We start from the raw sequence: 16629 nt of genomic DNA, 5'->3' as shown, positions 1-16629 counted from the left end.
TTGTATGTTCTATTAGGCCTTGATGTTTATGCATGGGCTACAAACTTCTTTCCTTTGTTGATTCATACATATTTGAATTTCTTTTCAGTGTGGGGTTTTTTGATTTTTTTTTTTTTTTTAAAGGAAATTCAAATAAATCAATACATGTCTTAAGCAGTCTTTTTAATAGGTCTGATTCCCCAAATCATTTTAGTTCTGTGGTAAATGAAAATGATATTCCATTGTATAAGCTGACAACATATAAATAGTAATTATGTTCCTGCAGCATGTTGGTTGAATTGTTACAATTGAAACAATACTCCACACACTGTACCTCACTGAAGCCAAGAAAATTTTAGAAACCATTTTGAAACTGCTAAGTTCCTTGTCATTCCCATATCTGTTTTGAATATTTGAGTGATAAAAGTTAGAAAAAAACAAATTTAAAAATGTATTTTCAGATTATAAATGTTGTCTTGCCTTTTGCCTTTTAGAAATTAAAAACTTAGGAGTCATAATTCTACAAAATTTTTCATTTCTCTAATACTTTGCTTTTAGTCCTGTTTTAGAAAGAAAACATTGGAAATGAAAAAAAACCTTTTAGGTGATTGAATATAATAATAACCTTATTTGGAGGATGAAACAGCACCTTCAGATTGTTTTTACATAAAGCTATGTTTATAAAAAAAAAAAGCAGCATCTATCAAACCATGGTCAGAAGAAATACATGCCAGATCATTAGTAAAAAATGCAAAATATTAGACTGCATGGTCTTCAGAAGATGGGAGGACTAATAATGGGCTTTCATTGGAAATGCAGATGTCAGCTGTGGGTGCCTTGAATTGTCAATAATAATGTTAAACACAGGGTAGAATATCAGCCTGAGCTTATTCTTTATTCTCTCGAAATCATTAAAGCTAAGACAGTTGTGACATATGTTCTGCTATGGCTCAATAAGTGAAGATGTGTGTGGAACGTATATGTGTGTATGTGCTGAATTATTCATGTCTAAGTTACTGCTCTGGGGAAGCAAATGGAGTGTGCTTTGCTGGCAGGTAGACTTCGAACCATATCTCATGGAGAAAGAGAATAAACATTCTCAGTTTATCCTGGCCCAAGCTAGTTATCACCTGTGTACACAGGCCCAGGCATTATTTCTCTTTTTACTATAGCTTCACTGGGAAAATGCCAGATAAATATAAAATTCTAAGAGAAAGTACTTTTATGGGATTTAGCACCTCAAAACCCTGTTTTGTTATCTGTTCTGCATCCACCTAGGTAAAGGACTTTCCATGTAAGTCTCACTGAATTTACTGAGCTGTACTCACAAGGTCAACCTTAGAGGCAGGGGAAGGGACACTTTAAACCTGGAGGGTGATGGTACCTCCTCAGGGTTACCTTTCTCCTTGCGTGTCTTGTTGTTGTTGGTTGGTTGGTTGGTTTTTTTTAGTTCCTTTCAGCAAATAAATTGCCTTCCCCCGCCCCCTTAAAATAATGGATATTAAATGAGCTACAGACCCTGATTTTTTAGTGTTTTTAAACATGTATTTCTTTTGTGGTACACTAGGTTCTTACGTGACTTACTATGTATGGGTTCTGTTGGGAAGTTAATTTGAAATGTTGTAAGTTTAAATTTAGAAATGTTCAACCCTGTGTGGATTTCAAAGTTCTGTAGAAATCTCATTTTATGTTTTGAGGATGTGTGGAGGATTGTGTTAAAATCAAAATCATGTTTTAAAGTGTCACATCAATTGCAAACCCACTTCATGCTGTGACCTCTTGGTGCAATGCACAGAGTTTCAACAGGTGAAGGGAATTCAACTGCTCAAGGAAGAGGTGTTGATTCAACAGATGACTCCTCTCTTGAGGCTTGTCTAAAGGATATTTTGCTTCAGGATACATTTTAATTACTGTGAGGGGGAAGTGTAACTTTCTAACATAGATGGGAAACACATGCTACTTGTTAATTTTGTTTTATCCTTTGCTAACAAACTTACTTTAGGTTAAAAAAGTCTAGAACAGAAATTATCTTCTAATGTAGTCCAGTAACTACACTGTTAGGCAGTGGTGACCCTCATCCTCCTCAGACAAGTAAAAACTTACATGTTGGAATAAAATCTCAAACATCTGAATGCTTAAATTAATAAAACATCTATATTGCCTAAAAACATACTAATATTTGTTGCCTGGGTTTAGTTTATATATACATCAATGTCTTCTTTTTGAACAACTTTTAAATGTGTGCTTTATATATGTCGTGGTTTAACCCCAGCCAGCAACTAAGCACCACGCAGCCGCTCACTCACTCCTCCCCCCGCAGTGGGATGGGGGAGAAAATCGGGAAAAGAAGTAAAGCTCGTGGGTTGAGATAAGAACGGTTTAATAGAACAGAAAAGAAGAAACTAATAATGATAATGATAACACTAATAAAATGACAACAGCAATAAAAAGGATTGGAATGTACAAATGATGCTCAGTGCAATTGCTCACCACCTGCCGATCCACACCCCGCTAGTCCCTGAGTGGCGATCCCCACTCCCCCCAGTTTATATACTGGGCATGACATCACATGGTATGGAATACCCTGTTGGCCAGTCGGGGTCAGCTGCCCTGGCTGTGTCCTGTGCCAACTTCTTGTGCCCCTCCAGCCTTCTTGCTGGCTGGGCGTGAGAAGCTGAAGAATCCTTGACTTTAGACTAAACACTACTTAGCACAACTGAAACACAACTGAAAGCATCAGTGTGTTATCAACATCCTTCTCATACTGAACTCAAAACACAGCACTGTACCAGCTACTAGGAAGACAGTTAACTCTATCCCAGCTGAAACCAGGACAATATACTAAATAATCTCGTCCTGTATTTGTCAAGGTCTGCAAATTATTTATTGCAGACCCTCCTACTTATTTGCTAAAAGCTAGGATTTTACCACTTGAAGGTTTTGGATCTGTCTGGGATAAATACATTGTATATTAACAGCATTTTTTGTAATTACAGCAAGTGTCTAATAACAAAGAAAAAGCCCTCCTCCTCCAATATTGCTTTTATTCAGTACATCCTTGATTAAAATTCAATGTTATGTTAATTTTTTTATTGCTAATGTTCCGTGCTTTTGGGAGAATGAAATATTCCTTAACTTCTTAGTTTAGCTGGCTGATGCAGAAGTTGCTTGGCAGCAGCATCTGTGTTTTCCCATCTCATATAATCTTCTGTCGGCCTGACTCTGACCTTTATATGATGGAACCTAGTGGTAATATACTCACGTGCTTGACAAGCTTTGAAATAAAAATATATGATTGACAGAGCTGCAGGAAATAATTGGTTCCAAGTAGATGTGAGAAATGAAAGGATTATTTAAAGGAAAAGAAAGTGATTCAGCTGGTTTATGATGCATATGAAGTCGTCTCAGCTTTTAATTTAACTATTAAGGGATTGAAATAAATTTAAATCACTATGTGAAAGCATTTTTGAATGAATCATTGTAAAGAAGCTCTCTAAATAACTTTACTGCTTATTGGAAGCTCAAATATTTGAAACATTAATGAGTTCCTTTGCTCTTTCAGACCTACTCATAAAATGTGGCTCAGTGGAAAAACTACTGTAGGGAAGAGAACATGTGCACTAGATCTTGCTGAAATTTACCTAGAGAACAGTTTATGGTGTTCTTAGAAATAATAGAAAATATGTATACACATTTCCCAGGAAATAATTCTTCAATCAGTTCTTCAGTCAGTTGTTACTGAGGGCAAGATGTGTTTTCTATGTTTTAATTAGATATACAAACCAGGACAAGCTCAATCGCTGTATAGATGACTTCTTAGGTATGCTGTACATGGGGGAAGAAAGAAAGGAAGAATGATTCTCCAGGATTTTGTGTATGGCCCTTAAAATTCTGTAGATCGTGCAGCCGTATTCTGCAATGAATCAATAAAGAATGAGCCGCTCTCTTACCTTTTAGATTTTCTCATACTCTTAATTTTCCATTCATTTGAATGGCTCTTTACTAGTAACACCTCCATGTATGGAATGAAAGCGACAGTGTAGGCAAAGTGAACGGCCAGATAGGCTTCCTTCTTCTTCACAAGCATGGATCAATGACCAGAGATTAGGAGACATTTCACCCATGTTGTCACTGGCTTTGTGCAGAATGTGCTTCCCCACGAAGAGATGGTGGCTGTGCTGCCTCTCTTTGTATAGTTTGAAGCCGAGTCCTGTAAGAAAGTGGTTGTGGATTAATGTGGTATGGGAGCAACACATAGTTCTTAAAGCTGTTGCAATGAACAATTGAGGACTTCTCATAGAGATCTAGTAAGGAAAGAAATATGAGAGAAACTTAATGCCTTTCTGGGAGCCCGAGATGCAGAAGATTTTGGTGAAAGCCAGGATGAGTTTGGGAAGAACTTGGTTAAATTCATGTTGGTCTAAAACTAGCATTCTGTTTTTCTCCTATTTAAGATATCTGTGCAGATACTACTCATTCTCTTACCTTTGTATGCGTCACCAGGAGGTCATTTTGCCATTTATTTCCTTCGCATTCTTTCAGATTGACCAGTTCTGATTCTATTTGATGTGTGTTAGATCAGGGCTTTTTTCCTTTTAGATTCTCTTTCCATTTCTCTTCTATCTGTGTTTAGTACAGGGAATACCTGGTTGCTGGTTCTCCTGCTCATTGGTACCGCTGCCATGATTAGAGTCCTATGTTTTCCCAGTTTCCTGTGCTCATTGCTTTCAGCTTTTGAAAAATTCTGGTTTTGAAGCCAAAGCTTATTTTCTGTGGACTGTGAAAGGGATGGTTTTTGAAAATTACTTTTTTGTGTGCATGGGGTGGCAAAATGAGGGATGATCTCATGCAAATAGCCTCCAATGCTTTATCATCCTTGTAACGATGCGGATCTATGAGTTTTGTGCCTTATTGCCATGAAAGTGGCATGTCTGAAACTAACTTCAGAACTTATAAGTTGACAGTTGCTTATTTCCTCTTAGTGATATCCACAGTGTGTTTTCCTCTCTGTCTAGTGCTCAAAATATAATAAACTCCATTACAAGCAATTATTAATCTGACAAACACACAGTTTGAATGCTCACACTGGTCTGGTGCAATGCATCCAATGTATAAAGAGCAATGTAAAACTGCTGTTTTATTTCAGGTCTTGAGAGGTCAGAGTACACTACTGACACTTAGAGAAGGGCTTTTACTACCTTTTGGTGACCAAGCCATCACATATCTTGCAGGTTTTTGCAGCCACTGTTCAGTGGCACATTTTCCAACTGCAGCTATATTTTTCTCTTTTCTGTGACAGAAAAGTGAACATTTATGTAATTAATGCTTCTTTCAAGGCATCAATATAGTACATTTAAAGGAATGAGTTGGCTTAACTGTGTAAATCGCATTGTTGTGTTGTATTAGAAGTATTATGAACAAAATAAGCTAAATGATTTCAGAGGAAAACTATGTGGAAAAATATGTAGCTGCTATATCCAAAGTTGTAATTAGGGAATGTTTAAATTATTTTGCTTAACTTTAAAGTTATTTAGGTATTTAACTCATATATGCTTGAATACGTAGTTTAAGTTTTTATCTTTCTATGAACTTTGATTTGATTAAACCTGTTGCAGCCTGTGACAAATGGTTAAAAACCGAGTATTTGGCAAAAACATGTAATGATTTAATAATATTTTTATGTATTTGTGTGGTTCTAAATATTGTGTAAGAAAAACTGAGACTGTTGAAATAATTTGGTGTTTGGTTTTAAACTGATTTTTGTAACTTGGCAGGGACAGCCTGTTGGAGACTGTGATTTTAATGTTCGACTTGCATGTATAGAGAAAGAGATTATATATCCACGACATGAAAAGATGAAAAATGGTCTTATCGACAAAACACAGGAACCATTCAGTGTTCGAAACAAACCGTTTTTCGACATCTACACTTCAAGAAAGGTAAAGTTTATTTCAGTTGTTTATGTTGTGGTCCTGAAGGCAGCAAAGCAGTGTTGGCTCTAGGTTTCGCTTAGCTTTTTTGGCTTCCAGTGAGTTCCTCTGCTAACCAAGTGTTCAGCAATGCCTGGGGGGTGATTGGCAGTTTGGGGTACTCTGAAAAGTGGTTTTAGGCTACCCATTCCTTCTGAATTAGTGTTTTCCCATATTTAAAACCTGTACTTTGGCAAAACATAATTCTTTAGTTTCGTAATCTTGAGTGATGATATAGAAGTTAATAGCTTTAAGTCTGAAATGTCTCTGAGCTCAAGGGAATGCCTGAGAGCTATGTTGTTTACACTGTCCTCCTTCATAGGTAAGAATATAATCTTTTTACTTCTAGTCCCCATTTGGCCATAGTATAAGAATCATGAGTTGTGCCTGAACTCCCACTTCATGTTCAGCAGTGGTTACTAAGAGCCTATTCCACTTAACATCTCCACATTTTACTTATTAAAATACTGCCCTAGGTCTTCTGAAGTAATGCATATGACTTGCAAATATATATATGAGTTCCTATCCTTCATTGTGCACTTTTCAGTATAGACATATCCTAACATTCTGTCAAACACTTTTATTCTCTTCTGTGAGTTAAATGGCTTCTGGATAATACTTTCTTCTAGAGGAACCCGTTTTTCTCAGCACTGCTGTTAGAGGTAGTCTCGTGTCTCATCAACACACAACAATGAACATCAGATTGCCAGCTTCCATTTGCTTTTGTCATTTCCTTGACCCTGTAGCAGGTGATGAATCTTGCCCCAAGAGGAGCAGTAATTGTACTTTGGCTAACCAAGAGTGCCTGAAAAGTAAATAAGGAGATAAGGCATAAGCTGGACTTTAAAAAAAACAACCACCTGGCAGAGAGTAGCAGTCTTTGGAAAGTTTAAATCTTGAACAATTCTATGAGACGTTTGTGTGGATAAAGCACTTATAAATGTTTTGATTGCTCCTCTCTATTTGTGTTGTTGCATTTTTGGGTTGTTTATTTAAGATCAACATTGTAGATTTTGAAGTAAACTTTTCATGGGGGGGGGAGGCTCTTTGTCTAAGACATAACTTTGAGCTTCAAATTAAAAGAAACAAAAAGGAACACATCTTAAAAATGGTTTCTTACATAAATCTATAGTTTCTTGAAGTGTTCTGAAGTTCCAGGTTATTCAACCTCATTTAAAATCACAGGAAGAACATGGTTGGAAGCATTCCTAGAAAAATTTCTTGGTAAAACATATCTGTAAACAAATCTCATGCTAGTTATATCTAATTACCAGCACATGACTATTGAAGTGATCCTCTGCTTCCCAAAACCTAGGAAATTGAAATTATGCTCAACAGTTTTCTTTTTCCTGTCCAAAGGACAGTTCTGAATTGTCCATATGCATTCCAGTGTATTGGATTTTAACAGTTCTGACTGTGGCACTTTTTAAAGTCAGCAATGAAATAGATGCTATTTACAGGTCTTTCTCTGTCTATCTGAAAGCTCTGAACATAAACTCTCTAAGACATTGACTGTCTTATTACCCAGCAGTAAAGCATCAAATATGTTGGTGAGGAAAAAAATTTATACATGGCTAGAATTTGTTTCATAGTAGACTTATAATTGCTTTTGGTGCTAGTGCTTGGACAATATTTCTTTATTTTGTGCTTGTCTTTGCCATCAGATTTGATTAACTTGTGAATTATGGAATGAAGCAGTTATCTGGCCAATTTTCTTCATTTCTGTGAATAATATTCCTGTATACAGCAGTTGGAGATACACACAGAGAGCAGGAGGGGTAGAGTTACTGGCAGTCCAGAGCAAATAGCCAGTGTTATTTTTCTCTTATTTTAATCATTTCAAACATTTATGATTTATCTGCTCTGTGCATGTATTAGATCAAATTGGTAGGAAAATAAAGCAAGTAAGAGTAATGGCCTGGGTTTTATCAAACTATATGTTTTGAAAGATTATTTCTTTAGCTAGGCCTCTTTTTGTCAGTTAACTTCCCCCCCCCCCCCAGTTAGAGTGAGTAAAAGTTAATGGCTGGTTTGCCCTACAGTTATACAGCACATTTTCTGAGGGTTCCTTTTCCTCTGAGAGTTTTGCCGCTTTTTTCTGAGCGATGAATATACCCTTGGAACAGATGCAATGGTGACTTCCGCAGTTTGAGAGAGCAGGACATCTGAAAGTGTGAAGCATGGCTATCTCTTTGTTTTTTGTTATTCATCTCAAGTTTTTAAAAAACAGTATTTGAAGGTATCAGTAAGTCTGCAGTACCAGGTAAAACTCGAAAGACATTGGAACTGCGTTTGAGGTTACTGTGTTGCAAATGCAGTTCAGTCAACAAATTCTCACCCTAATGTGCTATTGCCACCTTAAAAACGTCTTTGAGACAAGAGTATCTATAAGCTTTTAATTTATTGGGGTATTTGGGTTTGGTGTGTGGTTTTTTGTTGTTGTTGGGTTGTTTTTTGGGGACTTTTTTTGTTTGATTTTAGGGTGGTTTTTTAAAGTGGTAATCAGGGCAGACCCTAAAGCTTTGTGCATTTTGGGTTTGAAATAACCATAGGTTTTAAAATTTTGTACAATGTACTTTACAGGTTTTAAACAATCCTCATCCTCATTTGAAGTCACTGTTATCTAGTGTAGCGTGTTCATTATACTACTTTTACAACAGAAGACTTCTAATGAGGCTTTAAATCTGATCATTCTTTTCAATAAGCAAGAAGTTTTATGTCAATATTTAACAATTGTTTGTATGCCCTATGATAACTGTAAGTAGTTTTAGGTAGTACTACCAGCATTGATGTAGAGGTTTATCTAAGGCAATATTGGTAGACATATAAGGGAAATCATTGTAGTTTCAAAATATATTTCAAAACTGTATCTGCTCAGAAGAATGGTATTCATAAAAATATATTCTCAAAAGAGTAATATTTAGGCTAAGAATTATTGTTGCTCTTATTTACCTCAAAAATGCATTTTTTGTTTCATTACTTGTGTGAACTTGATGAGTGTGATTCCTGTAACACTTCCTTAGGATAATGAAAGCAGGATTTAATCTTCATATTCATCAGAACTTCATGAACAGAATTTTTCATTATATGTGGTCAGAATAGACTATTGTTTTGAAGCATTGCCCTATTCTGAAAGATGACTATCTAAAAATAGTATTGCTTTGCCCAAAAGATCTTTTTTCTATGTTTATTCAGTCATCTCTGCAACTATAGCAACAAATGTACTCATAGCGATGAATACCTCATTACTATAGCTGAAAGAGCAAGCTGGGTTTCCTTTGCATCAATGACAAATGTCTTGACAGGGTTTAGCAGCTCTGTGTGCAGCACAGCAGGGTCTGCAGGGAGACAAGGAATTCCTTTTAGCTTCTAAGTCTGCTTGTATTCAGATTGACTCACCATACCCATCAATCCATCTTCAGAGATGGTGGCAGCTGAATGGCTGCTAAAGGACTGACAAATGAGACCTGCTTAGGCAGATCTTTTCCTTATGTTTAATTAGCTGTTTTTCTTGTTCTTCTCCAAGAACAGCGGGATCCTTTCATCTTTAAAAAGCATCTAACGGGATCCTTCCTTTCTTGACTAGAGATTCTTAAAGATTTACACCCTTGAGTGGTCCCAGAAAAGCTGTGTGTTTTCTTAAGCATAGGTTTCTTCTCTACCTCCAGTTCTTGTATTTCACTGACAGAAGATGTAGCTTCTCAGGTCATCCCCAAGGCTTGTTACGTTCAAAGAAAGATCAATGGACATGGCAGTCTTTGGCAGCAGGTAAGATGGATCTCTGATTGCACTACCATATTCAAGACTGAAGAAGTGGAAAACCCATGCCACTGGTCAGAACGTGTTTCATCAGAATTCTTGGAGTATGTCTTGGACTGTTTTTTTTTTTTTGAAGCATAGCTGGGTTTTGCTTAGGGTCAAGAAGAGAATCAAGTGTACTTCTGAATTACCACAGCTGGAACCACACATCACATCTTATTTTTGTTTTGAGAAACTTCAGTTTCTGAAATGTTTTCCCAAGACGCAGTTTGAACCTCACACAAGTAAATATTGTAGACTTCTCCCTTCACAGCCTCCCTCCATCATTCCTTTCTATGACCTGAGTTAAGACATAGTGTTCCAAATTGAAAGCTGTCATTGGCCATTCTTGTTACTAAAAATAGCATGTATCAGTAAATGTGTATTAGCTTGGGTGGATTGTAGGAAGATTACTCAAAAAAAAGGCCAGGAGTCTCAGCAATATATTTGATAGCAGAATAAGTGGCTAAAACTTTTAATTATACTGGGAAAAACTAATGTTGTCCATATAGGTTTAGTTATTTTCAGTGACAATGTGGAAGTAATTACTTGAAAGAGCAGTAAACCTTGTACTGCGTTATATAATATGTCCAATAATGAAATTGTTCTTAGAGTTATGGGTTTGGGACTTTAATACCAGAGTTAAGAGTACTGGCTGGTTTTTTTCCTAGTCTGAAAATCAATTTACTGTGAGATGAAATGCACTTTTAAAGTACAATTTTAAAGTATGGCAGCATTTATAGTTGTGCCTTGACATTTGTTGTTGGTACTAGATTTTGGAAAGAAGGGCTATATCTTTACAATGTTATATCTTTATAATGTTGTCTTGAAAGTTATCTTAAGATGTTTTAATGGACTTTTGTTTGGTTTTTATAAGACTGAGTTTTGGTGGTAAGAGGAAGAAAAGAAAGGGACAGTCACTTGGGGACGCGTTGTGTATTCTTAGAATCTCTCAAAATGTTAGCTTGTTGAATTTTGATATTGATGGAGAAAGCAGTATCACTAAATTTGCCTGCCTGTGTAGTCAAAGAATCATTAAACGTAGTTTACTCTTTTAGTGTTACCTGGGAACATGTACTCTGTGAGCGATTTTGCCTTTTCATATAACTTCCAAATTCTTTTAGAAAGATATTTTTGAGCGATGTTGAATCTTTGCTGTTTGTCATTACACTTGCGTGATTGGTCATTTTTGTTGCATAGGTTGCTTTCTTTTCGTTTAAGAGTGTGCATCAGAATTCAAGGAGATGACAATGTCAGATCTACTAGCTCTCCCACCCATCATGTAAGGGTAGCAGCAGTCTGTGGAAGAAGCCGTTTTAGGCTTCCTTGATGCTAAAGTATTAAAGACTAGTGAGGTTAATGCTTTATATGCTGCATATCCTTAGCCTTAGATCCATAGCCTTTTATTTATACAAATATTTTAGGATTTTCAACAAGGACATTATCTTCGTTATATTTAACAGGAAGTACAGGTACATAGAAATAATTAAACACTTGGAAATGGTGCATGTCTTGACTTTTACTGCCTAAACCAACCCACAGTTCTTTTGCAACACTTTTTGTTGTGGACAGTCCCGGCCTGGATGTCATCACTAAAACCTTTTGTCTAGTGAAAATGCTGTCTAGCAGGAGGAGGAAAAAAGTTCCTTTCTGTGCAGTCCGTGATCCCATGGAGAATTGTGCCCATCACTCTCAGTGGAACAATAGGGCTGAAGGTTAAACAATGATACAGGTCAAATGAACAACCTTTTTCAAATGTTAGCACGCTGTATGTCAGTGACTTGTCAGTTCTTAGACTATTATCTGGTTTTAAAATGACAGCTTGTCCTAGAGGGATTAGAATGAAGGTGAGTAATCTCTGCTAGAAGATTAAATGGTCTAGGATCTTCTCGAAAGTTTTCAGTCAAATCTGTGAACTGACAGATGACTTATTTTGTTCTCCTGGTTTATTTGACGTTTGGATTTTTATTTTTATTTTTTTCAAACTGCTTTTGTTGTAGCTAGGAGAGGTGGAATGTTTAAAAGTTTGTGCCAGTAAATGTACAGCTACTGTTGAGGTGGTTCATTTTGGAAAATTAAGTGGCTGTGGACCTCTGATAATGAAGAGATTGTGTAAGTACATGACTTGCTGATGTTGGTGTGAAGTATTTCACAGGCAGCTGAGGCAGCTGTAAGGTAGTATTTGCATGGCCTGAAAAAATGAACCCTGATAAAAGGCAGTATACGTGGACATAGCTCATCCATGTCTGCCAAGAGAGCTGTTAACCCAAAACTAACTGACCACAAAACCCTGTCTTGTGTCGCCAAGTAGGCTATAGACAAAAATGTGGAGAAGGTTTGCAGTCATGGAACAGAAGACGAAAGAATTCAGTGGCAGCAATGGCAGCAGCAGAAGTGTCAAATAATCTCTGCCTGATTATTGGAGATTGTGAATTCCACATCTTGGTGGAGGGGGAATGTTACCATCTGTAGGGTTTTTAATGCCAAAAGACTTGTTTCCTCTGGGTTTTTTTGTTGTTGTTTTTATTTTCTCTGCCTTAAGTAGTAGCTTAAAGGGCTTACCTTTCAATCCTGCATTTCCTGACCCAGAGTTGGCAGTTGCTCTTCAGTGACTGGCCTACACTGTAGTCCTCCCTCCATCTGTTCTTTTCCAGGTTTTTGGCCTGTTTATCATCGCATCTCCTTTTAATTACCTTCTAACCCATCTCCCCTCTACCATTTTGTTTCTGTTTACTTGTATTTCTTTACTTCGTATATTTCTTCCTCCCTTTGTCCTATCCCATCTCCCCCAAAATGGAAAGTCAAATGTTGTAAAAGCAGTACTGGCTTATTCCACTCTTGGATGCTTTTATGCTGGTGGTTATCTTCACTCAAATCTTCTTTTTGGAGTACTTTTCCTCCTGTAAATGCAAATAATGGTTGACCTGAGGAACCTAATAAAAAAGTAGTGAATAAGAAACTGGAATGATGTTACCTTATGCTTATATTAGAACTTGAAATCTTCACTTGGCAGCTGTCCTGTATCCTAGCATGTAGTACTTCAGCCTGATTTCTCAAAATTATTTTACCACGTGAATTTTAAAGGTAAGGACAGCCAACCAGACCAAGTGGAAGCTTTGTGAATTGTAACATGAAATAGATGTCCAAACCTGGGCTCTTGAGCTGAATGTAGGTTACTACCACTTAAAATCCAGTGCTTGAACTGGAGCTATTTCACGCAACCAGCTGCAGCACTGGAATGACGTGGATACTGTTCGGTAAACATAATTTCTGGCAGTGGGGGGATGAGGGTAGCAGGGACTTTGTAGGCCAGGGCTGGTGGGGTGTCTACCTGCCTCTGGGTGTTCCTTTGCTTTCTGTGGGACAGGGAGGCTGCAGTTACTTGGTTAGATTTGGTTTACACCATAAGTTTTTTCCCTTGTAGTAGGGAAGAAAAACGACTCAGCTATGGCTAATTTTTCAGTCTCCTTGCTCTGGTGGAGTCACTTGAGGAGACCTGTTCATGAACAAGAATCTGTGTTCATTTCCTAGAGTTAACAAAAGAGGATTAAGCTACTTGCTTTTGATTATTATTATTTGTGATGTTGAAGATCAAGTATAGTATTTCAGCACAGTATAATTTTGGTTAGGGAAAAGGGGAAATAGTTTTTTGCTTTTGGTTTACGAAATTATTCATACATTAGTTACATTTCACATTTTTTGGAAAATGATCTACTGAAGTTAAAACAAACAGTCTTGAACATTTCCATGAAGGATTATTTTCATAACTAGTGGCCCATGTTAGATATTTCTAGTGTTACAAATTAAATTAATGTAGAAAAATTCAGATGTGGAATATATAATTATATACTGACTTGCCAAACTATAGTGTGGGAAAGAAAACAATGAAACTAGTGGAAAAATAAAGGCATATGGATGAAGCATTATGCTTGGTACACATGGTAAGTTTAAACGTCAGAACAGTACATATTCAGTTTAGCTTTTAACATTTTAACTTTAGCTTTGAACTTTCTAACATTTTTGTAAATTATTTTTTCTGCATTTTGTGCAATGGAAATAATACACCTTTCTAAGTAGGAAAAACATCTTTAACAGTGATTTCTACTTTCAGTTTTGTGGTGTATTACTAAATCGGAGAACATGCAGATCTGTTTGGACCTAATTACCAGTTGGTATCCCAGTATGCGCAATTGAATTGGTATGTTTGATATCTTCTGAATTAGGTAGAGGACTCAGCTGTGGTGACTAAGTGGGTCACTCCACTCATTAATTGAGGGGCAACTGTTTAATATTGTCCGTCGTGCCACTTCACAGCCTGTCACTTTCCAAACTGCCTTCTGGCAATACAGCTCCGCAGGGAAGCCATCAGCCTTCTCGTATTGGAATGATGTTCAAGAGACATGCGCTTAATTTGGATAAAATGAATAAAAGCACAAAGAAAATTGTAAAGATGGAGGTGAAATTTCAAGCAATTTATTATGATACAAGATTATAGGACATCCCTGCTAGCTCTTTCTTTTCTTGTGATATGGCCAGTTTTGCAAAAAAAAATGTAAAAAAGTAATCTTTTTCTTTAAAACCGAGAAATAATAAAATCTTAGCGTTTTACTGTTATGGCCTTACAGTGGCAAGTTTTAATTTCAACTTTGTAGCAAATAAAGCCCTCAAGTGCCGTTGCATAGCAGAAGAATCAGATGTTTTTGAACATCCAGAATATAATGTTAAATCTTAATTTTTGTGTTAAAATCACTGCATCGGTGCCCAGTGGAATACATTAGCCCAGTTTGAATCAGGCATTGTAACAGTAAATGTATGAAGACTTTATGTTCTTGAATATCTATTTTAGGTCTAATTGAATTATTGTATATACAAATTTGTCTTTGTTGATGAGTCTTAGTGGAAATGCTTAATAAAACATGATCCTTAATTATCTGATTTAATTAAAACAGGCTTGTCCATGTTCTTGACAGCTAGAGACTGGATTATGTTGTGGCAGTTTACATAGGGGCTGGATAACAGCTAAACTCTATCAAGCTTGTAACACTGGAAGATCATTTAGACAACAAATTAAAATGTCCTTGGCCCTATTGCACTCAACAATGTTGTTTTTTCCTTTGACATCAGAAGAACTTTTGAATGTTGTATTTGATCAAACTCAAGAGTATTAGGGACCTTCTAAACATTAGTGGGAGAATCTTGCTCAGTTGGACATTGGGTAACAGACTTCACTGAGTATCTGCCATCCATTCAGGAATGTCACAGATTGTAGATTTGTAAACAGGTCACAGAATTTGCTAGTGGCACCTATTAAACCTCCTCCAGCTCCAGCAGGACTCTAGTCTCAGGCAGGTGTGCCCTGCCAGGTAGGACAGCATGGGGAAAGTGATATGGACAAAATCCCAGTCCCTAAAAGGAAAAACTGAAGGTACCTTGCAGGTTGAAACAGAGAGCTGGCAAGAGCACAGTAAATTAAATGGCCAAGCCACGAAATGTATCTTCATCAGGCAAAATAAATATGAGATACTATTGCTATTTGGCAGAGGCATTCCCTCACAGCCTAGAGGAATCCATGTTTCTCCCATTTTGAAGCTATCACAAAAGTCAATTAAAGTTTCTTGAAGCAGCCTATTTCTCTTACTTGGAAGAAGCATTTGAAAACATCATACTTAATTGATGTCAATTTCTCAATTGTGTTTTTGAGAAGAGCTTGACAGTGAGAAATGCCTAATGCTTATTTTGAATTCAGGAATGCAGATGTGCTGTCAAATTAAGCATTAACACACATAGTGCTCATGTTATTCTTGGGTATTGTTTTGAATATATTAAGTACATGACCTTTGGAATTGTTCATTCAGAACGAGCAAACTGGTGATAGCTCAGTGGGACGCTTGCTGCAGCGTGCTCTACATTTTTCTAAAATGTCTCTATCCAAATAATTAAGGAACATGGCATATAGCTAGTGTTAGTAGCATCTTTAAAGACTGCAGTTAATGAATTAGCTACAAAACCAAAAGGAGATTAAAAAAAACAAAAATAGAACCATCAAACTTTATTCTCTGCCACCTCCACAATATATTTTATTGTTGTTCACTATAGCATTTTTTTCCCTTGTGGCTGGGTAATGAAATCAAGCTAGTGCAGTTCTTCCATCTTCTCAATATTGGAGATTGCATCCCATCACAGGCTACAGTAACTTTCAGCTAATTGTATATCTGGAAGTGGCTTTTCTTTAAGTCTTTTAGAGGGGTAGTAGAAAAGATTTAAGAAGCAGGTTTCAGAAGATGATATATATAATTTGTCTTGCTTTAAGTTCTCTGTGAAAAAAAGCAGACTGTAACACTCCCTTGTGAAACTGGCAGCAGTTCTAGTAGGAGCTGAGAAAGCTCTGAGAGTCCAGTGTGTGCAATAACGTGCTTTTTTCAGAGGTGCTTCAATCCTGACATGAAACAGGTTGCAGATAGAAGGAATGACTCTCTTTGGCTTTCTTGCTTGGAGTTGTTGCTCGTTCCCCATCACATGAGTATAAGCAGGAATTTCTATTGCCTTCCTGTTCTGGATAGACTCCGATAAAGACTTTTCTGCAGAATTGTTCTAAAAGACAATCAATGAAGAGTGGTGTCATTAGTTAGAATGCTACTGCCCAGGCACTAGTAGTCTGGGTCCTCGTCAGTCCCTGGCTATGAAATTATATGGGCAAATGGTTGGGGAAGAGACTGTACAGTAGTTATGGTTCTTTGAACTATGATGTTATTTATGGTCCATGGCCTACTAGCATCAAGTCTTCAGAATACTTGGCTTTTACATCAAGACATCAAGGAGTCTAGGAGCCTTGCACATCATGCTCTTAGCCAGAAGACAGAACACATGGAGCTGAAGTACAGAC

The 16629-nt window shown here is 36.9% G+C and overlaps 1 protein-coding gene across 2 annotated transcripts in view; it reads left to right on the top strand.

Annotated features, from left to right (window-relative positions):
* The window catches only part of RNGTT (RNA guanylyltransferase and 5'-phosphatase), a 187545-nt gene that overhangs the window by 68429 nt on the left and 102487 nt on the right, over positions 1–16629 (top strand). For both annotated transcript variants that reach the window (XM_049817904.1, XM_049817905.1), the window contains one exon: positions 5754–5918. In XM_049817904.1, coding sequence (XP_049673861.1) covers positions 5754–5918 — 165 coding nt within the window. The remainder of the gene's footprint in view (positions 1–5753; positions 5919–16629) is intronic.

This window comes from Accipiter gentilis, chromosome 15, assembly GCF_929443795.1.
Source record: "Accipiter gentilis chromosome 15, bAccGen1.1, whole genome shotgun sequence".
In the NCBI taxonomy this organism is placed as follows: Eukaryota; Metazoa; Chordata; class Aves; order Accipitriformes; family Accipitridae; genus Astur; species Astur gentilis.
Note: the sequence above shows the minus strand (reverse complement) of the source record. Positions and strands in the feature narration are given on the sequence as shown.